Source organism: Populus euphratica, unplaced genomic scaffold (genome assembly GCF_000495115.2).
Source record: "Populus euphratica unplaced genomic scaffold, PopEup_1.0 scaffold159.1, whole genome shotgun sequence".
In the NCBI taxonomy this organism is placed as follows: Eukaryota; Viridiplantae; Streptophyta; class Magnoliopsida; order Malpighiales; family Salicaceae; genus Populus; species Populus euphratica.
In genome coordinates this window covers 643,130-665,481 of record NW_011499962.1, presented here as the reverse complement: position 1 = coordinate 665,481, position 22,352 = coordinate 643,130, and the positions used below count along the sequence as shown (strand labels likewise).

Below are 22,352 nucleotides of genomic sequence, written 5' to 3'. Positions count from 1 at the left end.
CTTAATATTGGGTTGTATACTTACATGCTAAGATACAAGTCTGGTATTAAAATACTCGATTTTCTTTGAAATGTTCAAAAAATTTCAAAAAAAATAAATAAATAAAAAAGAAAAAAATATTTTATTGCATACGGCCAAGTCCTAAAGAATTTTCCAAGCATGTTTTCAAATAAAAAAAAATTGCATCTTTCTCACGTTTTAAAAAACCCAAAAAAAAAATAGATATCATAACTAGTTTATGATAATCCATTAGGGTTTGGCCAAAATATCAAAAACCTTTTTCCAACTTTTTCTTCTAGGATCCAGATGTAGAATTTAATATTTGTGGGGTGTAAAATTACACGATAAAGTACACCCTCGGGTATTAAAGATACAAGGTGTAAATAAAAATAATTTTAAAATTCAGACTTTAGAATGGTTAGGATTTAACCCAACAAGGTAGAGACTCCTTCACGAAAGGAGCTCTACCTTGAACCTTAGAAAAGACCAACGAATACAAACTTGACCTAGAAAAACAATCAAACAAATAATGCAGCTTACCTAAGGTAGGGTGCACTAGGGGTGATGCGTCTTCCCTTTGCACAACCAGTCCCTTATTCACACTCTCACAGACCATAGGTTCCTAGTGACCATAATACTAGGTGGCGACTTCAAAGAACCAAGCAAAACAGAAATAATAATAACAGAAAAAAATCACCAGCCGATGCCTAAAACACAAATAATAATAACAGGAAAAAAATCACCAGCCGATGCCGCACGGATTTTCCGACGTGCAACACTTGTCAAAAGTTATGTTGATTCAGATTTTGCTGGCAACCTTGAGAAAAGAAAATCCACTGCAGGCTATATGTTCATAATTGCAGGAAGAGTTGTAAGATGAGTCTCTAAACTTCAAACTGTTGTGGTGTTATCTACAACAGAAGCTGAGTATATGACAGCTATACAAACTTATAAATAAGCAATGTGGATAAAGAAACTTATGGAGGAGCTCAGGCATAAACAAGAGAAGATTCTTTTGTGTTATAATAGTCAGAGTGCGTTGCATATTGTAATGAATCTAGCATTTCATTCAAAAACAAAACATATAGATGTTCACTATCACGTTGTTTGCATAGTGGTAGAAGATGGAAGTGTGGATTTTCAGAAGGTTCACACAAAGGAAAACCCAACAGATGTTTTGACCAAACCGGTTAGTACTGACAAGTATATATGGTATAGATCCTCTTATGGCCTAATTGAAATGTAAGCGGCATAAAAATAACAAGTATACAAGGGATAGAAGAATCATAAATAATTAAGTATGAAGACTTAATTAAATAATCAAAATATTCAAATGGGAGAATATGAATCCAGCTCGGCACCAATTGGTGCTAATATGAATCTAGCTTGGTATCAAGTGGTGCCACTTGCCACTCGCACTTGTTCCTTATCTTTTGCATGGATGCATTTACACACCACAAGAGAGAAGAAGAGGAGAGTAAAAGAAGGACAGTAATCCTATAAAATTGTGAGGCATTTATGAGAGAGTAAATGAGGTGTTTTCTCCTAATAATAGAGATATTTCAGTTGTTCTCCTATTAGTAGTGAGAGGTTGTAATTCTCACATTACGTAGTAAAATCTTTCTATACTTCTCCGTAAACGTAACCAAATTGGGTGAATCATGTAAATTCTAATGTGTCTAATTTTTTATTTTATCTTATTCTTTTATTTTTATCTTGTCAGGTATGCATACCAATATTCTAATATATATTAAAAATTTAAAAATAAAGAGGTTCAAAATGCTTTGCATGTGACTTTGTCTTTTACAACAAACATCTCAAATTTCTGAAGGTTGTACTCGACAAAAAATTTGTTCCTTGGTTGAATCCATATTTTAGGACAAAAGATGAAAGGCTGAATACATTGGACCCGAACACATATTTACTCCAGCCCACCCGAAGTTGGTATTAATTCTTCTGTTAGATTAAACTCTCTCTTCTTTCACCGCTAATCACTGAAACAACAATGTTCACATCAACCAAGGTGTTGCTACTGTGTCAACAACATAAGATGGGGATGATTATTGGATCAATAGATTTGATTTACGAATTGTCTTCTTCTTCTTTAATTTTATTTTAACCCAATGATTTAATCCATTTCTATATTTTTATATTTTTCGCGTCCATGTTATCGTGGAAGTTGACAAGGGAATTTAATTATTTATTTTGTACTTATCAATAAACTGAAACTAATGCACACATCAACCCTGCGATACTCGGCTTCTGTTTTGTCTTTATACCGTGTCTCTTCCACAATGTCGGCTTCTTAATCGTCGAAACAGGAAAATTAATCCTCAATTGTTAGAAAAATATAATAGTTAATGATCTCGATAATCACCCAATTGAACATTTATTTTATTTACTAAAACATCACGCTAGATGGCTAGTCTTGACCTTGCAGACGGTCTAAAGTCTCTATCTAACTACGTTCTTATCCGTTTAGACATCATTAAAATGATTTTTAGGAGAAGTTTTTATTTTTTCACTAAACCTTTCTTAGACAAACAAACCTATGTTTTCACTAAACCTTTCTTCACCGTGTACATAATCATTCAACATCACAGGACAAATGTAACTTCAAAATCTGGGTACTATCTATCATTTTCATCATTTGTTTTTCATTCAATAAATGTGTTTTTATAAAAATTTAATTTTTTATTTTATTTATAATTAATTTTTTTATATCTTTAGATTATTTTAATATATTAATTTTAAAAATATTTTTTTAAAAAAATATATTATTTTGATGCACACTTTAAAAAACAATTACTACTACACTTTCAAACTCTCTCTTCGCTTTTATTTCGTGGTAGGCTAGATAATTTTAATTTTATTTTTTAAAAATATTTATTAATAATGTATTTTTTATAGCATCAAGAAACTATTTTAGTATGAGTAATTTTTATTTTTTTATACCATGACCCAAAACCATTGTGAAGGGTTTTCAAAAATATAACACTGGCTAATGTTATAAAAACTAATGCCACAAAATTTCACCTAAAAAAAACATCAAAAGATCAAACAGTATTTAATCAAATAAGATGAAAAATCTAGCGATGAAATAAAAAAATAAAAATCATAATTCTCATAAAATGCACTTTATGGGAGATGGAGTTTTCTCTAATTCAAAAAAAAAAACAAAATAAAAAAAAAAGTATGCAGGTAGGCTCACACTCTTGTTCAATCCAAAAAAGGTTTGGCTCGCTTGTGCATAATATATATATATATATTGTGGTGATGCGTCTTTTGTTAGCCTATCGGAGGGTCACAATAAGTCAAGCCATGAAATTTGTTTCTTGAAAAAAATCAATTTTTTTTTATCTATTTTGAACCCAAAACACTAAAATAAACATATTGATAAACTTATTTATGAGCTTAAATAACTAAAAATCTAGCTAGAAAACTCAGAATAAACCTGAAATAAAAACAAATTATAGGCTTAAATCTATCATCTCATGTGATGAAAAAAATAAAAAACATTTAGATGAAACTTTTATCATCAAATAAAACTTGTTGACATTAAAATTGATTTTGTATACCCAAATTTGGTAAAAATAAAAAACATTTAGATGAAACTTTTATAATCAAGTTTTATTTGTATACCCAAATTTGGTATCAAGTAAGGTTTTGTCTATTTACAACTGAAATTAATTTTAAAATTATCTTTAAATAAATTATTAAAATAAGATTTAAAAATCATCATATTATATCATAATTTTAAAATAAAATTAGAGCTTTTTATCATAATACTTATAATTATTTTATGAATAATTATATATGAATTTAATAGATAATTTTGAAAAAACTTCGCTCATGAATTCTCAACAAGAATAGAAAAAAACTATTCTACAATTTTTACTGTCAAAATATATATAGTTTTCTCAAATTATTTTTTATTTTTATTTTTTCATATAGTCATGTAAACCTTTTAAGGGATTTTTTTTATTAAAATTTTTTGTTTGGATTAAGATAATTTTTATTTAAAAAGTTTTACTTCTAATAAAAAATATATTATATTGTTATCAAAATAAAAAAAAATACACGAATAAGGAATGAGATTTTGTTTAGAGAAATACGTTTTCTTTTCCTCCGTGGTTTAGATTATTGAGATTTTATAAATATTTATTTTAAAAGCGTTATAATGGTGTTTTAAAAAGTAATATAAAAATATTTTTAAGATATTATTTAATAATTGAAACTATTAAATTAAAATATTTCTGTGAAATGATATTAAAATCTTGCTTATCAAATGATCACAAGAATAAATTTTATTATCGATTTTCTCTTTAATTAATAAAAATTAAGTATAATGTAGTATAAATACGTGAAAGTTTTAAGTTTAAAAATATTTTACTTGAGGGATATATTAAAAAATAATATAAAATTATTATTAGAAGTTTATCTAGTAATTTAAATTTTTGAATTTAAATAATTTTTTTATAATATGAATAATTAAATTAATTAATTTTATTTATTAAAACACAATCATGGATGGCTAATCTTGACCTTGCAGACGGTCTGAAGTTGCAATGCAACTTCGTTTAAAAATCATTAAAAGAAATTGGGTACTATCTATTAAAACGAAATGAAGTTGAATATGCAATCCTTGAATTTTTCATCACCGTAGTGTACATCATTCACCATCCCAAGACAAATGTAAGTCAAGATTTGGGTACTTTTTTTGTTATTTAGTGATGAAGAAATATCATTTAGATTCCATGACCATGAAGAAAATAACAATCCGGAAAACAAATAAAAGATTGTTTCGATTAGATGAAAATTAAAAACCAAATTGAAACCAATAAAAACATTCTAAACAAAAGTGTTCAAAATCTGGGTTCTATCTATCATTTTCATCATTTGTTTTTCTTTGATTGATCCCTTTTATATATTTATTATGTGCCATGACAAGCACAAATACGTCAAAAGATAATTTTAACTCAAAATAATGTCTTTGGTCATTATCAATTCTTTCTTTCTCACCAGTCTTTAGCTCTATTTCATGGAATGAAATAGTAACAGCTTAGAGGTTTCCAGTTCAGACACTTTGGCATTATCCATCAACATCTTCCATCTTAGAGGCGAATTCATGGAATGAAACCAAAGAAGTTTTGAAAAGAGGTAGCCGTTCTTTGTACAAAAATTGTTGTCTACACCGAGTCTAGATAAAAGGGCCTTTTCCTTATTGAAATGCAATTGAAGAACAAAATTCTTGAAAGCTCAGTTGGGTTTATCTATTGCAAATGGGGGAAAAAGGAAATAATTGTCCAATGTAACGCACTGAATGTGATGTCCTTGTGCATCACCAGATATAAGAGTTAGTGAATCAATCTAGAAGTGCATGCATGTAGCATATAATTATATAACCCAGCTTATTCTGTGTTTGTGTGATGGGCAAGTATACTAATTATTTACAAAATACTAGTGTTTGTTTGATGGCCAAGTATGGTTTTAGATAGGGATGGTATAACTAATTGCGGCTATATCCTTGCAAGCGTTGAAGAATTTCCATTTCTTGGTTGTCAAGAGTACTAATTATTTACAACAAAAAAATAGTATGGTCTAAAAAAGGCACTTCTCATCTCCTCTCTAATTCATATTTACATTTGAGAACATCGTAACTCTACACTTTCAAGAAAATAGTATGCAATTTATAAATTTACATGTATATTTGCATCAAAACATTAAAAAAAAATGCAATTTATAAATTTACATGTATATTTGTTAATATATTTGCATCAAAACATTAAAAAAAGACTAAGAGATGTGGTAAAATTACTATTCAGCTAAAGAGAAACACTATGTTTTCAGTCTCTCTCTCTTTTTTTCCTTTGAATTTTTTTATTTTAATCCTTTAATTTTTAATTTTTTTAATTGTTTATTAGATATTGTCTCTTTTTTTTTTTTTATGAAACTTGATGATTTGTTATGGATATCTAAATTAGGGGCCTTGCGGTGTTGAAAAAAATAGCACGTGGCTTGATTGATACTTGGTTTGATAATATAAGAGACAATGGTGTGTCACCATCATTTCAATTTCCTTTTTTTTTTTTTTCCTTTTTCTTCATATAAGGTTTACTGCATGCTTCGTTAAATTTGTTTTATATCAATTTTTATTTTTATTTTTATTTTTTTAATTTTTTTAATGAATTATTTTTTTAAATTTTTTTAATTTTTTTTTAATTTTTTTAATGAACTATTTTTTTTTAAAAAAATCATCATTTATCACTGTACTAATTAATTAGAAATTGAGCTTTGTAATATTTTTCAATTTGCATTGTGTGAAAGTAATCTCAGTTCATAATCTAAATTACGAGTTAGTGGTAATTGAGTTCTGTAATTTATTTTATTTCTTTATATGGTGTTATTCCAATATCATGACTTAGGTCTTGAGTTTTGCATATTAATCTAAATTGACTTGAGTTTTTTTAATTAATTTTTTTTTCCAATATATCCATTAAACATTGTGATGCTTTGGGAATTGGGTTTCATAGTCCTTTACAGTTTGTACTCTTTAAGCGTATCTCATTCTCATAACCTGAATCACAGGTCTGATAGATTTAACTAGATTGATTCGAGTCAGTCTTTTTGATATTTTTTTTTTAAATTAAATATTTTTTATCTTTATTATAAAATATGTTGTTTTAGGAATGATTGTAGTTTTCTTGTATAAAGTTAGACTACACAATGCACAACACAATAACCATTATACTCTGCTCTACTCATATAAATATAAGAGATGACAACTACATTAAGTGAGCCTATTAAATTAATCATAAACCTTATTTCAACTTGGTATTAAAGTTGAAACATCTAGAATAAATTCTTGGCTTCCTTCTCCTTTATATAATAGATTCTTCTCTATCTTTTCTCTCTTAATCGAATTTTTACTACTGCAGGTTTTTTCTACTACATTGTTGCATCCTCAGTAGTTATGGAATGTCTTGTAGTTTAGAAAAGATTGTATTTTTTTTATATAGAGTTATATTGTGTAGCGCACTACATATAACTATTGTATTTTACCCTACTCATATAAATATAAGAAATGACTACTGAATTACGCAAGTCTCCTAACTATTACATAAACCTTGTTTTAACTATTTTCATTCTTCAATATTTAATTGATTTAAAATTAAACTCATTTTTAGGTATTTTCATTCTTCAATATTTAATTGATTTGAAATTAAACTCATTTTTAGAATGTTGAATAAATATTAGATTATTAGTTTATAAGGCATAAGAAAGTGTTCTATGCAAAGAAATGAACCGAAATTGGTTCAAACCTAGAGGCTAAGGTAATGATCTTCATAAGAACACAAAAAACATAACCTTAAAATCCAAAAAAAATTCCCAGCCATTGCCAAGCTCAAAAACTAACAAAAAAAAAACATCAAAGCATCAAAATCAAGCATGAGTTATGAAAAAAAAAACTTAAAACAACTTATATGTTCATGTAACAAGGATTCAAAATTAGTTTCTAAACTTATTTTATGCATGAATAGACCTAACAAACCCAAGATAAATACCATTGCTTTAACTTACATAGCTTAAGTTAAACAAACAATAAAACAACATTATATACCAAAAATAAATTTAAACAACAACTTTAATGTATTAAAAACTTGAAAAGAGCATCATTAAACAAAAACAAATAACAACAAAGTGTTGAATGTAGCATCTACATTCCAAACTTCTTTTTTATACTTGTAAACATGAATATAAAACAAAACAAATAATAAAATAACAAAAGCAAGCCACAAAAGATCTATTTTTGGATCAACAAGGTATATCTAGTATAGCTACTCTCTCTTGGCTTTTCTTTGAAAAATTTTGCGTCTCACAAACTTGCAAAGCTTAAAAAAACTTTTATTTAGGCTTTTAGACCTTTACACTTATGGTTTTTTTATTGATATTTCTCTTTTTTTTTTCTATTCTTTTTTTTCCTTTTCTTAATCTTGATAAGGGCACTTATAGGTTTTTGCTAAGGTTCTAACAGATCTTGAATTTATTTCTAGCCTCTTGATCTTGAGGGAAGTGTTATAAACCATTGATAAGCCTTTATGTATGATCATATAAAAAGCAAATTCATTTTTGCATAATGGTTGTATATTTTTGAGATCTCATTAAAACAATTCTGATGTTAAAACCATCTGAAGTTGATAGAGAAAGTGCACACCTTTCATATAATTATAACTTTTCTCAATTTGAAAGTTAGTAGCTCCACATTTATTCTTTTAAAGTTCCTAACTCAATAAACCAAAACTATTAAAATAGATATGCAAGCTGATAAATAATATGTCATTCACCTTCTCTTCATTAAGTATGAATGACACGTACGTTAGGTTTCTTAATTTGGCATTTAAAATTTTTTAAATGAGTTCATGTTTTTCCAATTGCTTTTAATTATATATGTAATAGCTTCCAGACTTTTAATTTATTGTAATTTTATTATTGCCAAACTCGATTGCCAGCTTCAAAATTGTCCATTATTTTCATTTTTATCTTTAGTTATGAATTTATACATTTCGATCTTCAATTAACTAACAAACTTTTAATTTCTATAATTTAACCCTTAATTTGGTCAATTTCAGCCTCTACATTCACACTTTCTTTTTAGTTTGGTTCTTGATTTTAGATTTTTTTAATATCCCTAATTGCCCATTAAACTTAAATATTTATGCAATTAAACTCATGATTTAACTAAATTAACTCTTAAAAATTATAATTCAACCCCTAGACTTTAATTTCTTTCAATTAAAGTTTAGATTAACTTCAAAAATCAATTTTTCTTTCAATTAAGCATTTAATAAATTCAATTAAACCTCGAGTAGCTCCAATTGAATCCTTAAACATCTAATTTAAAATTTTTCTTAAATTGAATTTTTTTTTGTCAATAGTACCTTTATCAATAAAAAAATATGCCCTTAAATGTTTCAATCTTGATTTTCTTCCAATTTTTTTTTGTATTTCCTTTTTTTCTCTTTATTTTATTTTATTTTGTTTACGTGGGGCCCTAAATTTGGTAACAATATGTATAATTGAGTATAATCTCTATTTAAAATGTTTTTACAAAACAATAAAATAATCCTCTAATTCTTCACTTGAATTTGACTCATGATGATTTACATTATTTATAAAATAAAATAAAGATTTATTTTTTGTTAAAATGCGAATTTAAATATATACTGCAAATAAAAAACTTGATAATTTAATACCCTATAGTGTATCCTAAATCCGTTCATGATTTTGACTAGCGATGAATAAGTTACGGGGGATGAAAGATTTGGTTCGATTTTTCTACCTCTCCTCCTAGTTTTCGTACACTCAATTATTAACACGTTGTTAGCCGTGAGAAAGTGGAAAAGGAAAAATTGGTGCTAGTAAACTGACTTCCCCTTCTCTAGAGCATGATATTTTTTCAACCAGGCAAGAATCCGTAGGCATTAGGATAAAGTATGGCTATAAAAAGTCTCCTCACCACTTCTTCTATAAAAATTGCAGACTACCAGTCCAAGTTTGTCACCAGCAAGACCTTTACCCACAGCTGCATGATCTACATAAAGTTTTGCACCAATTATACCACTTGTACGATCTCGTTCGGCAAACCAGCCTACTTCTGTATAAATCACTATCTCAAAGCACATTGCTCGGATCGTTTTATCAATTTACAGACAGCCACAGTAAAGAAATATTGTTTTAATTGTTGAATAGATGAAGTCATCAAGCCGACACCAACAAGCATCAATGCCCAAAAAGAAAAAATATTTTTTAGTTTATGCAGTGGCAAAAAAGAATTTTAATAAGAAAATGAGCGGCCACCTTACTCAATACGAACTGTATGATAATAATAAAAGCAGAAGGTATTATTTTATATAGTAACAACAAGGAAAATAAATTGCCGTACTTATATAATTGACTAGTGCAGTCCTCACCTTACTCGGTCCCATTTTTTTGGTTGAATAGATGAAGTCATACCTCCACCCTTTGGACTCCAATAAAGATGTTCGTTTCTTCCTTTTCTTTCTTTGGATGGTACTGAAATGTGTCCTTCAAAATTGGGTGGTGTGCTAGCATGATTTGAACGCGTGGCTGGGAAGATGTTATTGTGGAAGTGTTCTTGTTTTGGTATTCTTGCTTCAACCACCGACAATCTTGGACTTTTTTCTTTCAACTCACCGATCTTTAATTTTTTTTATCAACATTCCTTGGAACTTAAATATAGATTGATGGATTTGACTCGAGGTTTCACATGAGTTTTTATAAACATTATTTCTGATGTTTTTTTATTTTTATAGTTGATGTTTTTGGGGTTCGGTGTGAGAACCATTCAGACAATGGTTTTGTTCGATTGGTATCCATTACATGCTACTTTTTGTTTTTCTCGACGGGAAAGGTTATTTTGCATGAGAATGTCATAATTAGGGGTGGCTATGTCCTTAAATGCGTTGAATTATTGCCTTTCGATTGTCGCATGAAGAATTGCCTTTTCTTAGTCGTCAAGTATAATAATTAATTATTTACAGAAAAACAGTAAGGTCTAAAAAAATCAACCCTTCTCTCCTATCAAGCTATCCTCTCCTCTCCTCCCTCTTTCATTGTGTTCTTGATGTAGAAGAAATGTTTTCGACACATATACATTTGAGAATTCTGTAACTCTACCCCTTCACGAATATAGCATGCAATTTATAATTTACTTGTTAATTTATTAATATATTTGCATCAAAACACACAAAAAAAAACCTAGGAGATTTGATAAAATCATTGTTCATCAAGAAAGAAAACATCTTCAAAGTGTTCCACTATATTTTCAGTCTTTTTTTAATGAATATCAAAGAATTATATAAAGTCGGATATATGGTGGATGAAAATCAACAAAACAATGAAAAGATAAAATAACTAAGTTATGATAGCATAACAAGATATAGGTACTGATTATTCCAAAAAGAAATTTTAATCATTTGAATTTTTTATATTTTGTTTTTTGAAGTGTTTCTTTAATGTTGTATTTATTTGAAATTGAATTTTATAATTTGTTTTAGTTTTCTAGATAAAGGAATCTCGCAATTTTGTAAAACAAAATGTGGTTCACTTAATGCTTAATTTGAAAAAATTATATGATATTTTATTTATTTAAAAAAATTAAAGCTTTGAGAACCGAATTTTAAGATTGAACAAATATACTTTTAGCTAGCATGAAGAACTAAAATGAATGAACATTGAAAGATGTGAAGATAGTCATCACGCCTTGGAGGCGTGTGCGGTGTCCTTAGACCTCAGAAGATGGTGTTCCGCTATCTTAAAAAAGGTTACAAGATGGGGTGGTGCATGTCAAAGGATATGCAGTAGTGTGTCACCACCATCCCAATCTTCCTTTCTTTTTCTTTTTAATTTCTCATTTCACCACGGGTTTTATTTCAAGCTTTGTTAAAATTATCTTATGTCATTTTATTTTTATTTTTTTATTATAATTTTTTTTATTAATTTTATCCTTGATATTGTACTAATTAAAGATCGAACATTTAATTTTTTTTAATTTACTTTATATGAAATAATCTTAATTTTATGATTTGAATTATGAATTTAAAAAGATGACATAGGTTGACTTAGGCTATTTGTTTTTGAGGTCTTTTTTATTTATTTTTCTAATTAATCTCATCCTTAAACATATGGTTAGTTGGTATATAGGTTTTGAAAATTTTTTTCTTTGTTTTTTATGGGATTATCTCAAAAAAAATTTATTTGTTTTTTTATATTAATTTTTTTAATTTTTTCCTTCAACAATGTGTTGTTTTGGGAAGTGAGCTTCACTGTTCTTTTCAATTTACTTTCAATGATTTTATCATGTTCTCATAATCTGAATTATGAGTTTGACAAATTTACTTAAATTAACTTAAATTATTTATTTTTTAAAATTTATTATTTATCAATTTTCTCTTTAGCATTGTATTGGTTTGAGAATTGAGTTTTGTAGTTTTTTTTAGTTTTTTTTCTATTAGTTTATCTTATTTTCATGACTCGGGTAACGAGTCTAATAGGTTTATTAGAGTTGACTCTAGTTAGTTTTTTTTGGTCTGTTTTTGTAAATTAAATATTTATTTTTTTAATATCATCCTTATATATTAAATTAATTTAAAATTAAATTTTATTATTTATTTTGATTTAATTTTTAAGAAGTTATTATAATCTTATAATCTTAATCTTAATTTTATAGGTTACATAAAATTTTCTCATATTAATCTAATATAATATGTTGTTGTTTTAATATAAAAAAATATTATTTTTACCGATTTGATATTAAAAAAAATTATAATACAGGATACATCAAGTTTAGTGATTAATTTTTTTATACTTCTAGAAAACACGTCATGAGCTCTTAAAAATTTTATTCAATCCACAGTGCAAAGCATGTCAAGGATTCGGTGGTGTTCTATATTTCCTTATCTTCGGTATAACAAAAACACACACATTTAGACAACAGCATGGAGTTCTATCTACGGATTGCAATTTCTTGACACGACTTTTCAATCTACAAATGCAAGTATTCTACAATAAAATCTTATATTTTCCCATTTCTAACATTTAATACTCTTATTTCACTCTAGTTAGAGTATGAAAATTTAATATAAAAAATGACTTGAGCCATGACTCCCTTTCTCACACATTTCAGCTGCTATGGATTGCAATGCGAGTTTATATTCTCCCTTGACTTCATTTTTCTTTTTTTCTTTTTTTCTTTTTTCTGCTGTATTCTTACTTTTCAGTTTGTCAATCTGGTAATCAAACGGTTTAATTTATTTATACGGTTACAATCAAGAATCATGGCCAATAACATTGTATTAGGGAAATTTCCAGGAACGATCCTGAGCGTGTTAGGGTGCGTGTGGGTGTGTGTGTGTGTGTCTATATATGTGGTATGGAAACTTTTGAGCTTCGAAACTCGTTTTTCCATTAGAATTGTTTTTTAGGATACAGTACGGAAATGACTCGGGCTGCTGTTTGGTGTTTTAAGGTAGAGGACGTGAAGTCTAGAAATAGATTCTCACGGCCGGAGACGATGAGGAGGATTTCACAGCAGTATCAGAATTTGTTTTTGAAAAGAGGGACATGGGATCCTGATGAAGATCAAAAGTTGAGGGCTTATATTAAGAGACATGGCATTCGGAATTGGAATGAGATGCCGAAAGCTGCTGGTAACTGCTAATGATTAGTTCTTGTATTCTAAATGTTACATGTACTGGCAAAACACAGTGAAAATAAAACTGAGATGTAATCTATTGCTTCTTCTTCTTTGTCTCCATTTGTAGGTTTGTTAAGGTCAGGGAAGAGTTGCAGGCTTCGTTGGATGAACTATCTTAGGCCAGATATTAAGCGTGGAAGCTTCAGCAAGGAAGAGGTGCAAACCATAATCAAGCTGCAGGAAATGTTAGGAAATAGGTATATTTATTCTCAAGTATAGATATTATTAGCTAGCTAGCGCACGTATGTTTCCATTTGTTTTTAGGAGAGCTCACCTATTCCAGAAGTTCATTGAGTTACAATCAGCTCATTTCTTGAACATGTCCTGCAATAAAAACACACACGCATTCTCCTCTAATAGCTCTACTTGGTATACAAAGGCATCCAATTCCTAGGTATTTTATGTACATAAATGTTATAAAATACCCTTTTATGAAGAAATTTCTATGATTTTCGAAGCATTCGATTACTAAAACCACCTAATACTTGAAGCATGTAATACAACTCTATTTAAGGAATCCATTATTAATTTCTTATAACATCAATAATCTTACATTAATTGGTTAGGATTCAAGAGACTGAGCCTGCTAGTATCTCATAAAGACTAGTTTCAACCTTTCTCACCAAGAGGTACTATTAATTAAGGTTACGAGTCCTTCATCTTTGAACAGATGAGACAATAATCAGGCCTCTTTATAGGCGCCAACCATGTTGCAGATTGGTAAGAACATGGTGATGTTCCATATAGCTATTGCAAATCTCTCACTTTACAGTCTAACCAATCAACACTAACTTTACAGTGGTAGTCGAATTGTATATAGAGCAAAGTATGCAAACTAGCAGTATTTTACCATCAATTGAAAAAAATTATGACTATAATCGGCTGCATAAGATCAATAATATTTTCTCCTTTTTTTTCATCCATTTCAGATGGTCTACAATTTCAGCAAAGTTGCCTGGAAGAACCGATAATGATATCAAAAATTTCTGGAACACCCATGTGAGGAACCGCTTCAACAACAATATTAGTAATACTACAGTGCAAGCACCTAAACTGCAAGGAATGCAGACATCCGAAGAAGAATTCAAGCAAAGGAAATCATCTGCCATTCCCACTGCTCCAAAAGTATTGAATTCAGAAGAGTACTCCTCCAAGGGGACGCTCCCCATGTTACCAGTTCTGTTTTCTGATAATTTCTCATCTTCCAGTTCCAGTCCTTTGAATGACATCAATGAAAACATGCGCATGGAGGAGAATGATGGATCATTTGAATCATTTGCAGAACTAAGTTTGTTGGATCAGCCACTTTCAATGGAAGCGAAAAAGTGCAACGCGGAGGATTATGGTGAAGCATATACAGATGAAATGTGGGTACAAGAATTGTTGAACTATCCAAATGCTTCCCACAATTTTGATGTCGGCCAAGAGTTTTGGATGAATTGCTTGATGCAAGCACAGCTGCTTGGAAATTAAGTAGAGCGTGTGTTTATGCCACTTTTAAAGTGGTCTACTAGTTAATTAATGTTAATAAACTACAAGAGTTAAATCCCTTAATGAGCATAGGCACAGTTTAATGAACGATGCTATTTTTTTTTTAAAAAATAGCTTTTCATGTAATGATTGTGATATTTTATATGTTGGAATTTTCTTTTTTCTTGAAAATTCAATGTATTTAGTAAATTTTCATATTTGGATTAGAGGCTAATTTCATGAAATATAATTTAAATTTGTAGTATAAAAAATTTTAAAATATAAGGACTATAAAAAAATAACAAGTCTTTTGTATATTTGTGCAAAGAAGTTCATTTTCATCCAAAAATTCTCCATTTACTTTTTTTTTATTCTTTTAGTTTTAGGATTTTATATTTAGGCCATCTACTTCATTTATTTTATATTTTATTTTTTAAGTGAGAGATAAAAAGTTGTCAAAAAATAAAGATGAGAAAGAAAGTAATCGTGTGATCATATTTTAAAATTAAAAAAAAATTAATTTTAGTATCATTGAATTTTTCTTGATGAGAAAAGTATCATTGAGGTATTTATAAATTTTCATCTCATTGTAAAAAAATAAATCAAGTTTAAAAAATAATTTTTAATTCAATTTAATTTTGAACCTTTTGACCTATCTAAGAGTGTTTTGAGGTATATAAAAAAGACAGTTTAATTAAATGCTTAGGGTATTTCTTAGCAGCTGAAATGGGTTTTTGAATTTTAAAATTTGGACTTTGACTCTTTTTTTTTCATCAAGTAGATATTTTCAAAATCTTTATTAGTAGATAATATAACATCTATTTACTTTTTAAAAAAATAATATAGTGGATTGCATGTCACCTACCCTATTATAAAAATAAAAAAACAATAAGACTATATGTATGTGCTTGGTCTTGCATTTCAATGATCAGGTGGATTTATTTTTTGTATAAGGCTACATATACCAGCCCGACCATTTAAGCCTATATACCTAACTTTTTTTATACTATTATTTTTTAAATTTTAGCTAAAATTTATTATAAATAAAATAATTAAAAATGAAATTCAATCATGTTGAAACTAGCTTAACGTGATCTATTTAACTAAGTTAGTCCAAACATAATCCACTCAACCCTTTTAAAACCCATGACTCCCAAAAGATTTTTTAGTTTAATATTATTTTAATTTTTACCTAATCAACAATGAAACAATGAATTGGTCTAGTGTAAAACTTATGTGTTAGTGTATTTTGGATTGTTATTTTGTGGGCGTTGTTTTTTTTTTGTTTGATTTTGGTGAAATTATATTATGTGTTGAAGCTCTTACGTTTTCTTATTTGTGAATGTTTGTTTGATATTTCCTTGTTGTCATGAGTTTGTGTTATTTATAAAAAAAATAAAATGATTATTTGTAATTCATTGTTTCTATTTGTTTCAAGGATGGTGACTAAAAAGTAAAACTATATTCTTTGTTTTACGACGCTTGTGTACTATTTTATTTGTTTTGGAGAAATTTTAGTTCAAATGTCTAGGTTAACTGTTTCTCGGCTTCTTCAAATTACGATACGTGTGTACTATAACAACCTTGTTAATTTTAAAAAGAAGAATAAAATGATGACCTGATAAGAAGAAGTACATGTTAAGGTTGTTGTCCAAGCATCATGGAGCATCTGTACCATGTTGCAGGGACTTCTAGCTGTTACGATTGACCGTCATCACCCCCTTCTTCCTCTCATAAAGAGAAGCCTGTGAATATCCAAAAATATTGTTTTGAAAAGAGGTGGACCTTCTTTAAACAAAAATTATTGAAGATTTTACGTATAAAATGGAGAATTTCTTAGCCTTTCTCTTTTTCAATTCTTGAAAGCTCAGTTGAGTTTATATATTGCAAATGGGAGAACAAAGAAATTAATGTTCAATGTACAGTATCTAATGTGATGTCCTTGTGTATCACCAAATATATATTTTATCATCCATAAGAGTTGGTAAATTAATTACAAGAAATGCAAGTAGTAATGATCATCATCGAGAGATTAGGATCTTTAACTCAATCATACCTCTCTCGAACTCATGGGTTTGTTTTTCTCGAAATCATAATATTCATTAAAAAATCGAGGAAAGAATTTTCGGTGGTATTTTTATCATCAAATTGTTGTATGGAGTTGATTAAAAAAAATTTTAATTGTAGTTCTTTAAGAAGAACACAAACTCAACTCATATACAATTAAAAAAGAAAGAAAGAAAGAGTGTCACTCAAAACATTGGTTTAAATGAAAAAAATGATAATTTAGATGTTGTCATATGAAACACTAATGTCTTATGAAGACTTGCTATTTGTTTGGCTTCAAGTATACTAATTATTTTATTAAGAAAAATAAGGTCAAAAAAAGGCACCCTCTCTCATCGTGTTCTTGACCTAGAGGAAATGTTTTCTGCGCATTTACATTTGAGGGAATTTATTTTTATTAATATATTTGATTAATCAACACGTAAGTTCCAATATTTGATGCTCTTTCGCAAGCCAAGAAAAGGAGTTCACACATTTTGTCGACGGCTTGGATTTCTTCCTACGCTGGGTTGCAATTTGTTGACACGACTTTACAATCTTGGAATGCGAGTAATACACTTATTTCGCTCTAGTTAATTTCTAAAGTTCTAATATACAAAATGACTTGTGCCCTTGACTCCCTTTCTCGAACATTTCTAAGATTAATTTATAAAGTTTTCGGATACAAAATGACTTGAGCCCTTGACTCGCTTTCTCACACCTCTCTATGCTTGATTCAGTCCATTTTCGCCCCCTCGCACTCGCTATTTTATGAAGTCAAAACAGAAACAATTATTTACTTGTGGCATTATTCTGGCATAGAAGAAAAGGTGTTGATCTAGGATGAACTGATCTAGATGCATGTGCTTGTATGTGTCTCGACAAGTTGAAATGATTGGAAATTCTGAGCTTTGAAACACGTTTTCCCACTAGAAAGTATGATATAGTATTTGGAAATGACTCCTGCTTTGACGTCAAAATTGTAGCCTAGTATAAGTTCTCAAGCAGCATAAGAACATGATAAAAAAAAACCCAAATTACTTGTTTATTCCATCTTATATAATTTTTTTTAAGATTAATACTTGTAGGGATTCAGAAAATCCAAATTACTTGTTTATTCCATCCGTACAAATAAACTCAATTTTATTATAAAAAAATTTGGTTGGTTGTAACTCGTTAAGATTCAGAAAATCTTCAAATTAGACTTAAAAGTGTTATTTCAACTAATTTTGTTATTTTTTTTATTTTCTAACTTGTTTATGTTTTTTATTTTTTTTCTTTTATTTTTTTATTTCCTAGTTTGTTAACATTTATGTCTATTTTAAGATTTATTTAACAAGTTGTAAGTCTTTATTTTAGTAAGACAAATTACTCAAATATAAAATATTCATCATTGAACTTTAAAATTATATATGTATATATATTATTTGTACCTACTGTTTTTTTTTTAATTTGTGCCTCCTATTTTTTATTTTATTTTTTTCGTTTTTGCGTCCATTAATTGAAAGGTTGTTTTCACCTAACTTGTCAACCACAACATATGTTGTCCAATATCCTTGAAAATGATAGGTTCTGTTCTTGTAAACAAAGCAATCACAATATCCTTGAATTAAATATCCAAACCATTAGAAACATATATATATATATATATATATATATATAATAAATTCAGCAGTACCCTATAACCTCGACTTCTATCTATCGAAATAGTGTGCTTGTAGAATCCTTAACAGTGAACGCGAGTTGGGTCAGACTCATGATCGAGAGCAAGTTGATGTTTGGAAAAACATGAGTTTATTTGTTACAATAAAAAAAGAAAAAAAAAAGAAAAAGCATTCTTGTATTATATGTGCCTGAGTTAAATTGGTTAGATTTTACAAACCAGCAATAGTAAATTGAAAATCTTATATCATTGTAAAATCTTTGGTAAATTATTTTTAATTTATTAAAAGACTTTCACACTTAACCCCTTTGCAAAACTTAGTTATATTTTTTTATTTATTTTGTAACATCTTTTCTGTTGAACATGTCAATCAAATAAATTAATCAAATTAATTTATTTATTTATAAGGTCACAATCAAGAACAATGCTTGAACATTGTATCACGAGAGTTGTTGGAGCGACCCTTTTTTTATCTGTTGAATAATAATTTTAAATTTTAAATTATTAGATAAGATAATAAAATATAATCTATATAATTTTTTAATATTTTTTAAGTAAAAATTATTTAGTCTTAGCCTCAAATATAATTTATATAATTCTTTAACATATCATTTCAAGTGAAAACCTTTTGAATATAAAACTTATATAAATTCATATTACTTTGTACTATTAATTAAATTTTAATTAGAAATAAGATATCAAAATATAATTTATATAATTTTTTAATAATTATATATGTTAGGTCAAATAATTATCTTATTAAAAAATTTAAAGTTTCAAAATATAATTTATATAATTTTTTAATAATTATATATGTTAGGTCAAATAATTATCTTATTAAAAAATTTAAAGTTTCAAAATATAATTTATATAATTTTTTAAGATATGTATATACATGGGAAACTTTGTACCTTTGAAACTCGTTTTTCCATTACAACAATTTTTAAGATACTGTACGGGAACTACACATACTGCTGTCTGGTGTTTTAAGGTAAAGGACGTGAAGTCTAGAAATAGATTCTCACGGCCGGAGACGATGAGAGGTATTTCACAGAACTATCAGAATGTTTGTTTGAAGAGAGGGACATGGAGTGCTGATGAAGACCAAAAGTTGAGAGCTTATATTAAGAGATATGGCATATGGAATTGGAATGAGATGCCGAAAGCTGCTGGTAACTGTTAATGATTAGTACTTGATTTCAAAATGTTACATATAGAGGCCAAACGCAGTGAAATTTTCTTCTTACTCTTCTTCTTCGTATTTGTCTCCATTTGTAGGTTTGTTAAGGTCAGGGAAGAGTTGCAGGCTTCGTTGGATGAACTATTTAAGGCCGGGTATTAAGCGTGGAAATTTGAGCAAGGAAGAAGTGCAAACCATAATCAAGCTGCATGAAATTTTAGGAAATAGGTAAATTTATAGATATTTTTAGCCGAGGCTTGTAGGCATGTAAGTTTCCATTTCTTTTTATGGAGCTCACCTTTTCCACAAGTTCATTGAGTACTCACAGCTCATTTCTGATCTCTCCTCTAATATGATGACATACAATTCTCTTAGGTATTTCATGTCCATAAAAGTTATAAAATCCCATTTTATCATGAATATTCTCATATTGGTTAGGAGTCGAGAAACCTAGACTGCTAGTATCTCATAAGAACTAGTTTCAACCTCTCTCTCCAAGAGATACTATGAATTAAGGATAAGAGCCTTTCATCTATGAACAGATGAAACAATAATTAGGCCTCTTGATAGGAGCCAACCATGTTGCAGATTGGTAAGCACATGGTGATGTTCAGTATAGCTATTTCAAAACTCTCACTTTACAGCTTAACAATCACTTTATGATAGTAGTCAATTGGTATATAGAAACTGCACGCATAGTAGTAGTATTTTATCATCAATTCAAAAGAATAATTACGTGGTCCGGCTGCATAAGATCAATAATATTTTCTTCTTCTTTTTTCATCTATTTCAGATGGTCCACAATTGCAGCAAAGTTGCCTGGAAGAACGGATAATGAAATAAAAAATTTCTGGAACACCTACTTGAGGAACCGCTTCAACAACAATATTAGTAATACCTCAGTGCAAGCACCAAAACTGCAAGGAACTAGTCCTGTGAATGACATCAATGAAAACCAGCACATGGAGGAGAATGTTGGATCACTTCAATCCTCTGGAGAGCCAAGTTTCTGGGATCAGCCATTTTCAATGGAAGCTCAAGTGTGCAAGGTGGAGGATTATGGTGAAGCATACACAGATGAGATGTGGGTCCAAGAATTGATGTACCATCCAAATGCCTCCCACAATTTTGAATGCAAGGAAAGGAACTCATCTGACATTGACGTTTCACTTCCCCCTAGTCCAAATATATTGAATTCAGAAGAGTACTCCTCCAGCGGTACACTCCCTATGTCACCAATTATATCTACAGATAATTTCTCATCATCAAGTTCCAATCCAGTGAATGACTTCAATGAAAACCAGCACATGGTGGAGATTGGATCACTTGGATCGTTTGGAGAACTAAGCTTGTGGGATCATCGGTTTTCAATGGAAGCTCAACTGTGCAAGGTGGAGGATTATGGAGAAACATACACAGATCAGATGTGGGTCCAAGAATTGCTGCACTACTAAAATACTTACCAAATTTTGCTGCTGGCCAAGAGTATTGGATGCATTGTTTGACTCAAGCACATGGAAACTAAGTATAGCGTATGTTTTTTGCTACTTTCAAAGTGACCAACTGGAAAGTCTTAATTGATTCATATACATAATAGAAAGTGTTTGAAAAGACAGCTTGCTGTTAGCTACCGTTTAGCTATGGTGCCTAACTGCGTCTTATGCTGTGATACCTGTAGGCTCTTCAGTGTTTAGATTCCGATTGGGTGTTTATAATTTGAGATAACATATGGTTTTTGTTTGTTGGCGTATTTCGATGGTGTGGCATTTAGTTGAAATGTCGTTATGCTCTTTTCTCTTCTTGTATGCTACTGCTGGTTATGTATATGATGTTTCTGTTCTCAGTTTTTTTTTTTTTTTAGTATTTAAGTAAGCTGCTAGGTTTTTTATTCTTCATGTTGGACTTGTAAGTTTCTTAGAAATGTAAAAGAAATCGTGTTTTTTAAAAAATTAAATTTTTATTTATTATTTTAGATCATTAATTTATTAATGTTAAAAATATTTTAAAAAATAAAAAAGTATTATTTTAATATATTTCAAATAAAAACATTTTAAATTATAATTACTATTGTACTTCGGAACATAACTAGATTTCATTCTAACATGTTCATGGCCATGTTCTTGGTGCCACTGCATTGGCATTCTTGATTGATGTTAGTACTGGATTCCATATATCTTTGTCAGCCATGTTGTATTTGTTCTTCTTTCAATGTGCTCCATATGGTAAAATTGTGGCTCTCGTGATGTAATTCTGACGAAAGGTTTATGGTGATAAGTCTTTTCTTTCATAGCCAGGTATTAAGCAAGCTTTTCATATTTAGATTGATTTGAGAAGATTTTGTATTTCAAAATGTGTTTATGAAATCGAAATCAACATGTATGCGATGGGATGGCGGGGAAGATGGTCTCCGACAGCATTAATTTACGTACACAGATTTAATTCCATTACTCCTTCCTTTATAAATCCCCATTCCTTTTTACGTAGAATATTGAATTTAATTGAGTATTTTTCCATATTAACTCAGTATGTGTGACCATCTTATTTCAAATTCCGAAACCCTTTTCCCCTTCTCTTATCTTTTCTTCCTCTTTCTTCTCCTTCTTCCAATGCTACCAAAAATAGATAATCATCTAGGTGGTGGCCAAGTGATAAGAACTTGGGATTAAGAATTTGTTTTCTTTATGGTCTCAGATTCGTGTCCTTGGTTGCTCATATGT

At 29.0% G+C, this 22,352-nt stretch overlaps 2 protein-coding genes across 2 annotated transcripts; both read left to right on the top strand.

Annotated features, from left to right (window-relative positions):
* The first annotated feature begins 13,018 nt into the window (after positions 1–13,018).
* On the top strand, positions 13,019–14,749 carry LOC105138821 (myb-related protein Myb4-like). Its single transcript, XM_011045040.1, has 3 exons — positions 13,019–13,229; positions 13,344–13,473; positions 14,206–14,749. The coding sequence occupies exons 1-3, from the start codon at positions 13,019–13,021 to the stop codon at positions 14,747–14,749; spliced, it is 885 nt and encodes a 294-aa protein (XP_011043342.1).
* A 4,652-nt stretch (positions 14,750–19,401) lies between these two features.
* On the top strand, positions 19,402–21,334 carry LOC105138805 (transcription factor MYB3-like). The gene is made up of 3 exons (XM_011045025.1): positions 19,402–19,627; positions 19,734–19,863; positions 20,429–21,334. Exons 1-3 carry the CDS (start codon positions 19,492–19,494, stop codon positions 21,087–21,089), a joined length of 927 nt encoding a protein of 308 aa, XP_011043327.1. The 5' UTR covers positions 19,402–19,491; the 3' UTR covers positions 21,090–21,334.
* Positions 21,335–22,352: the final 1,018 nt, after the last annotated feature.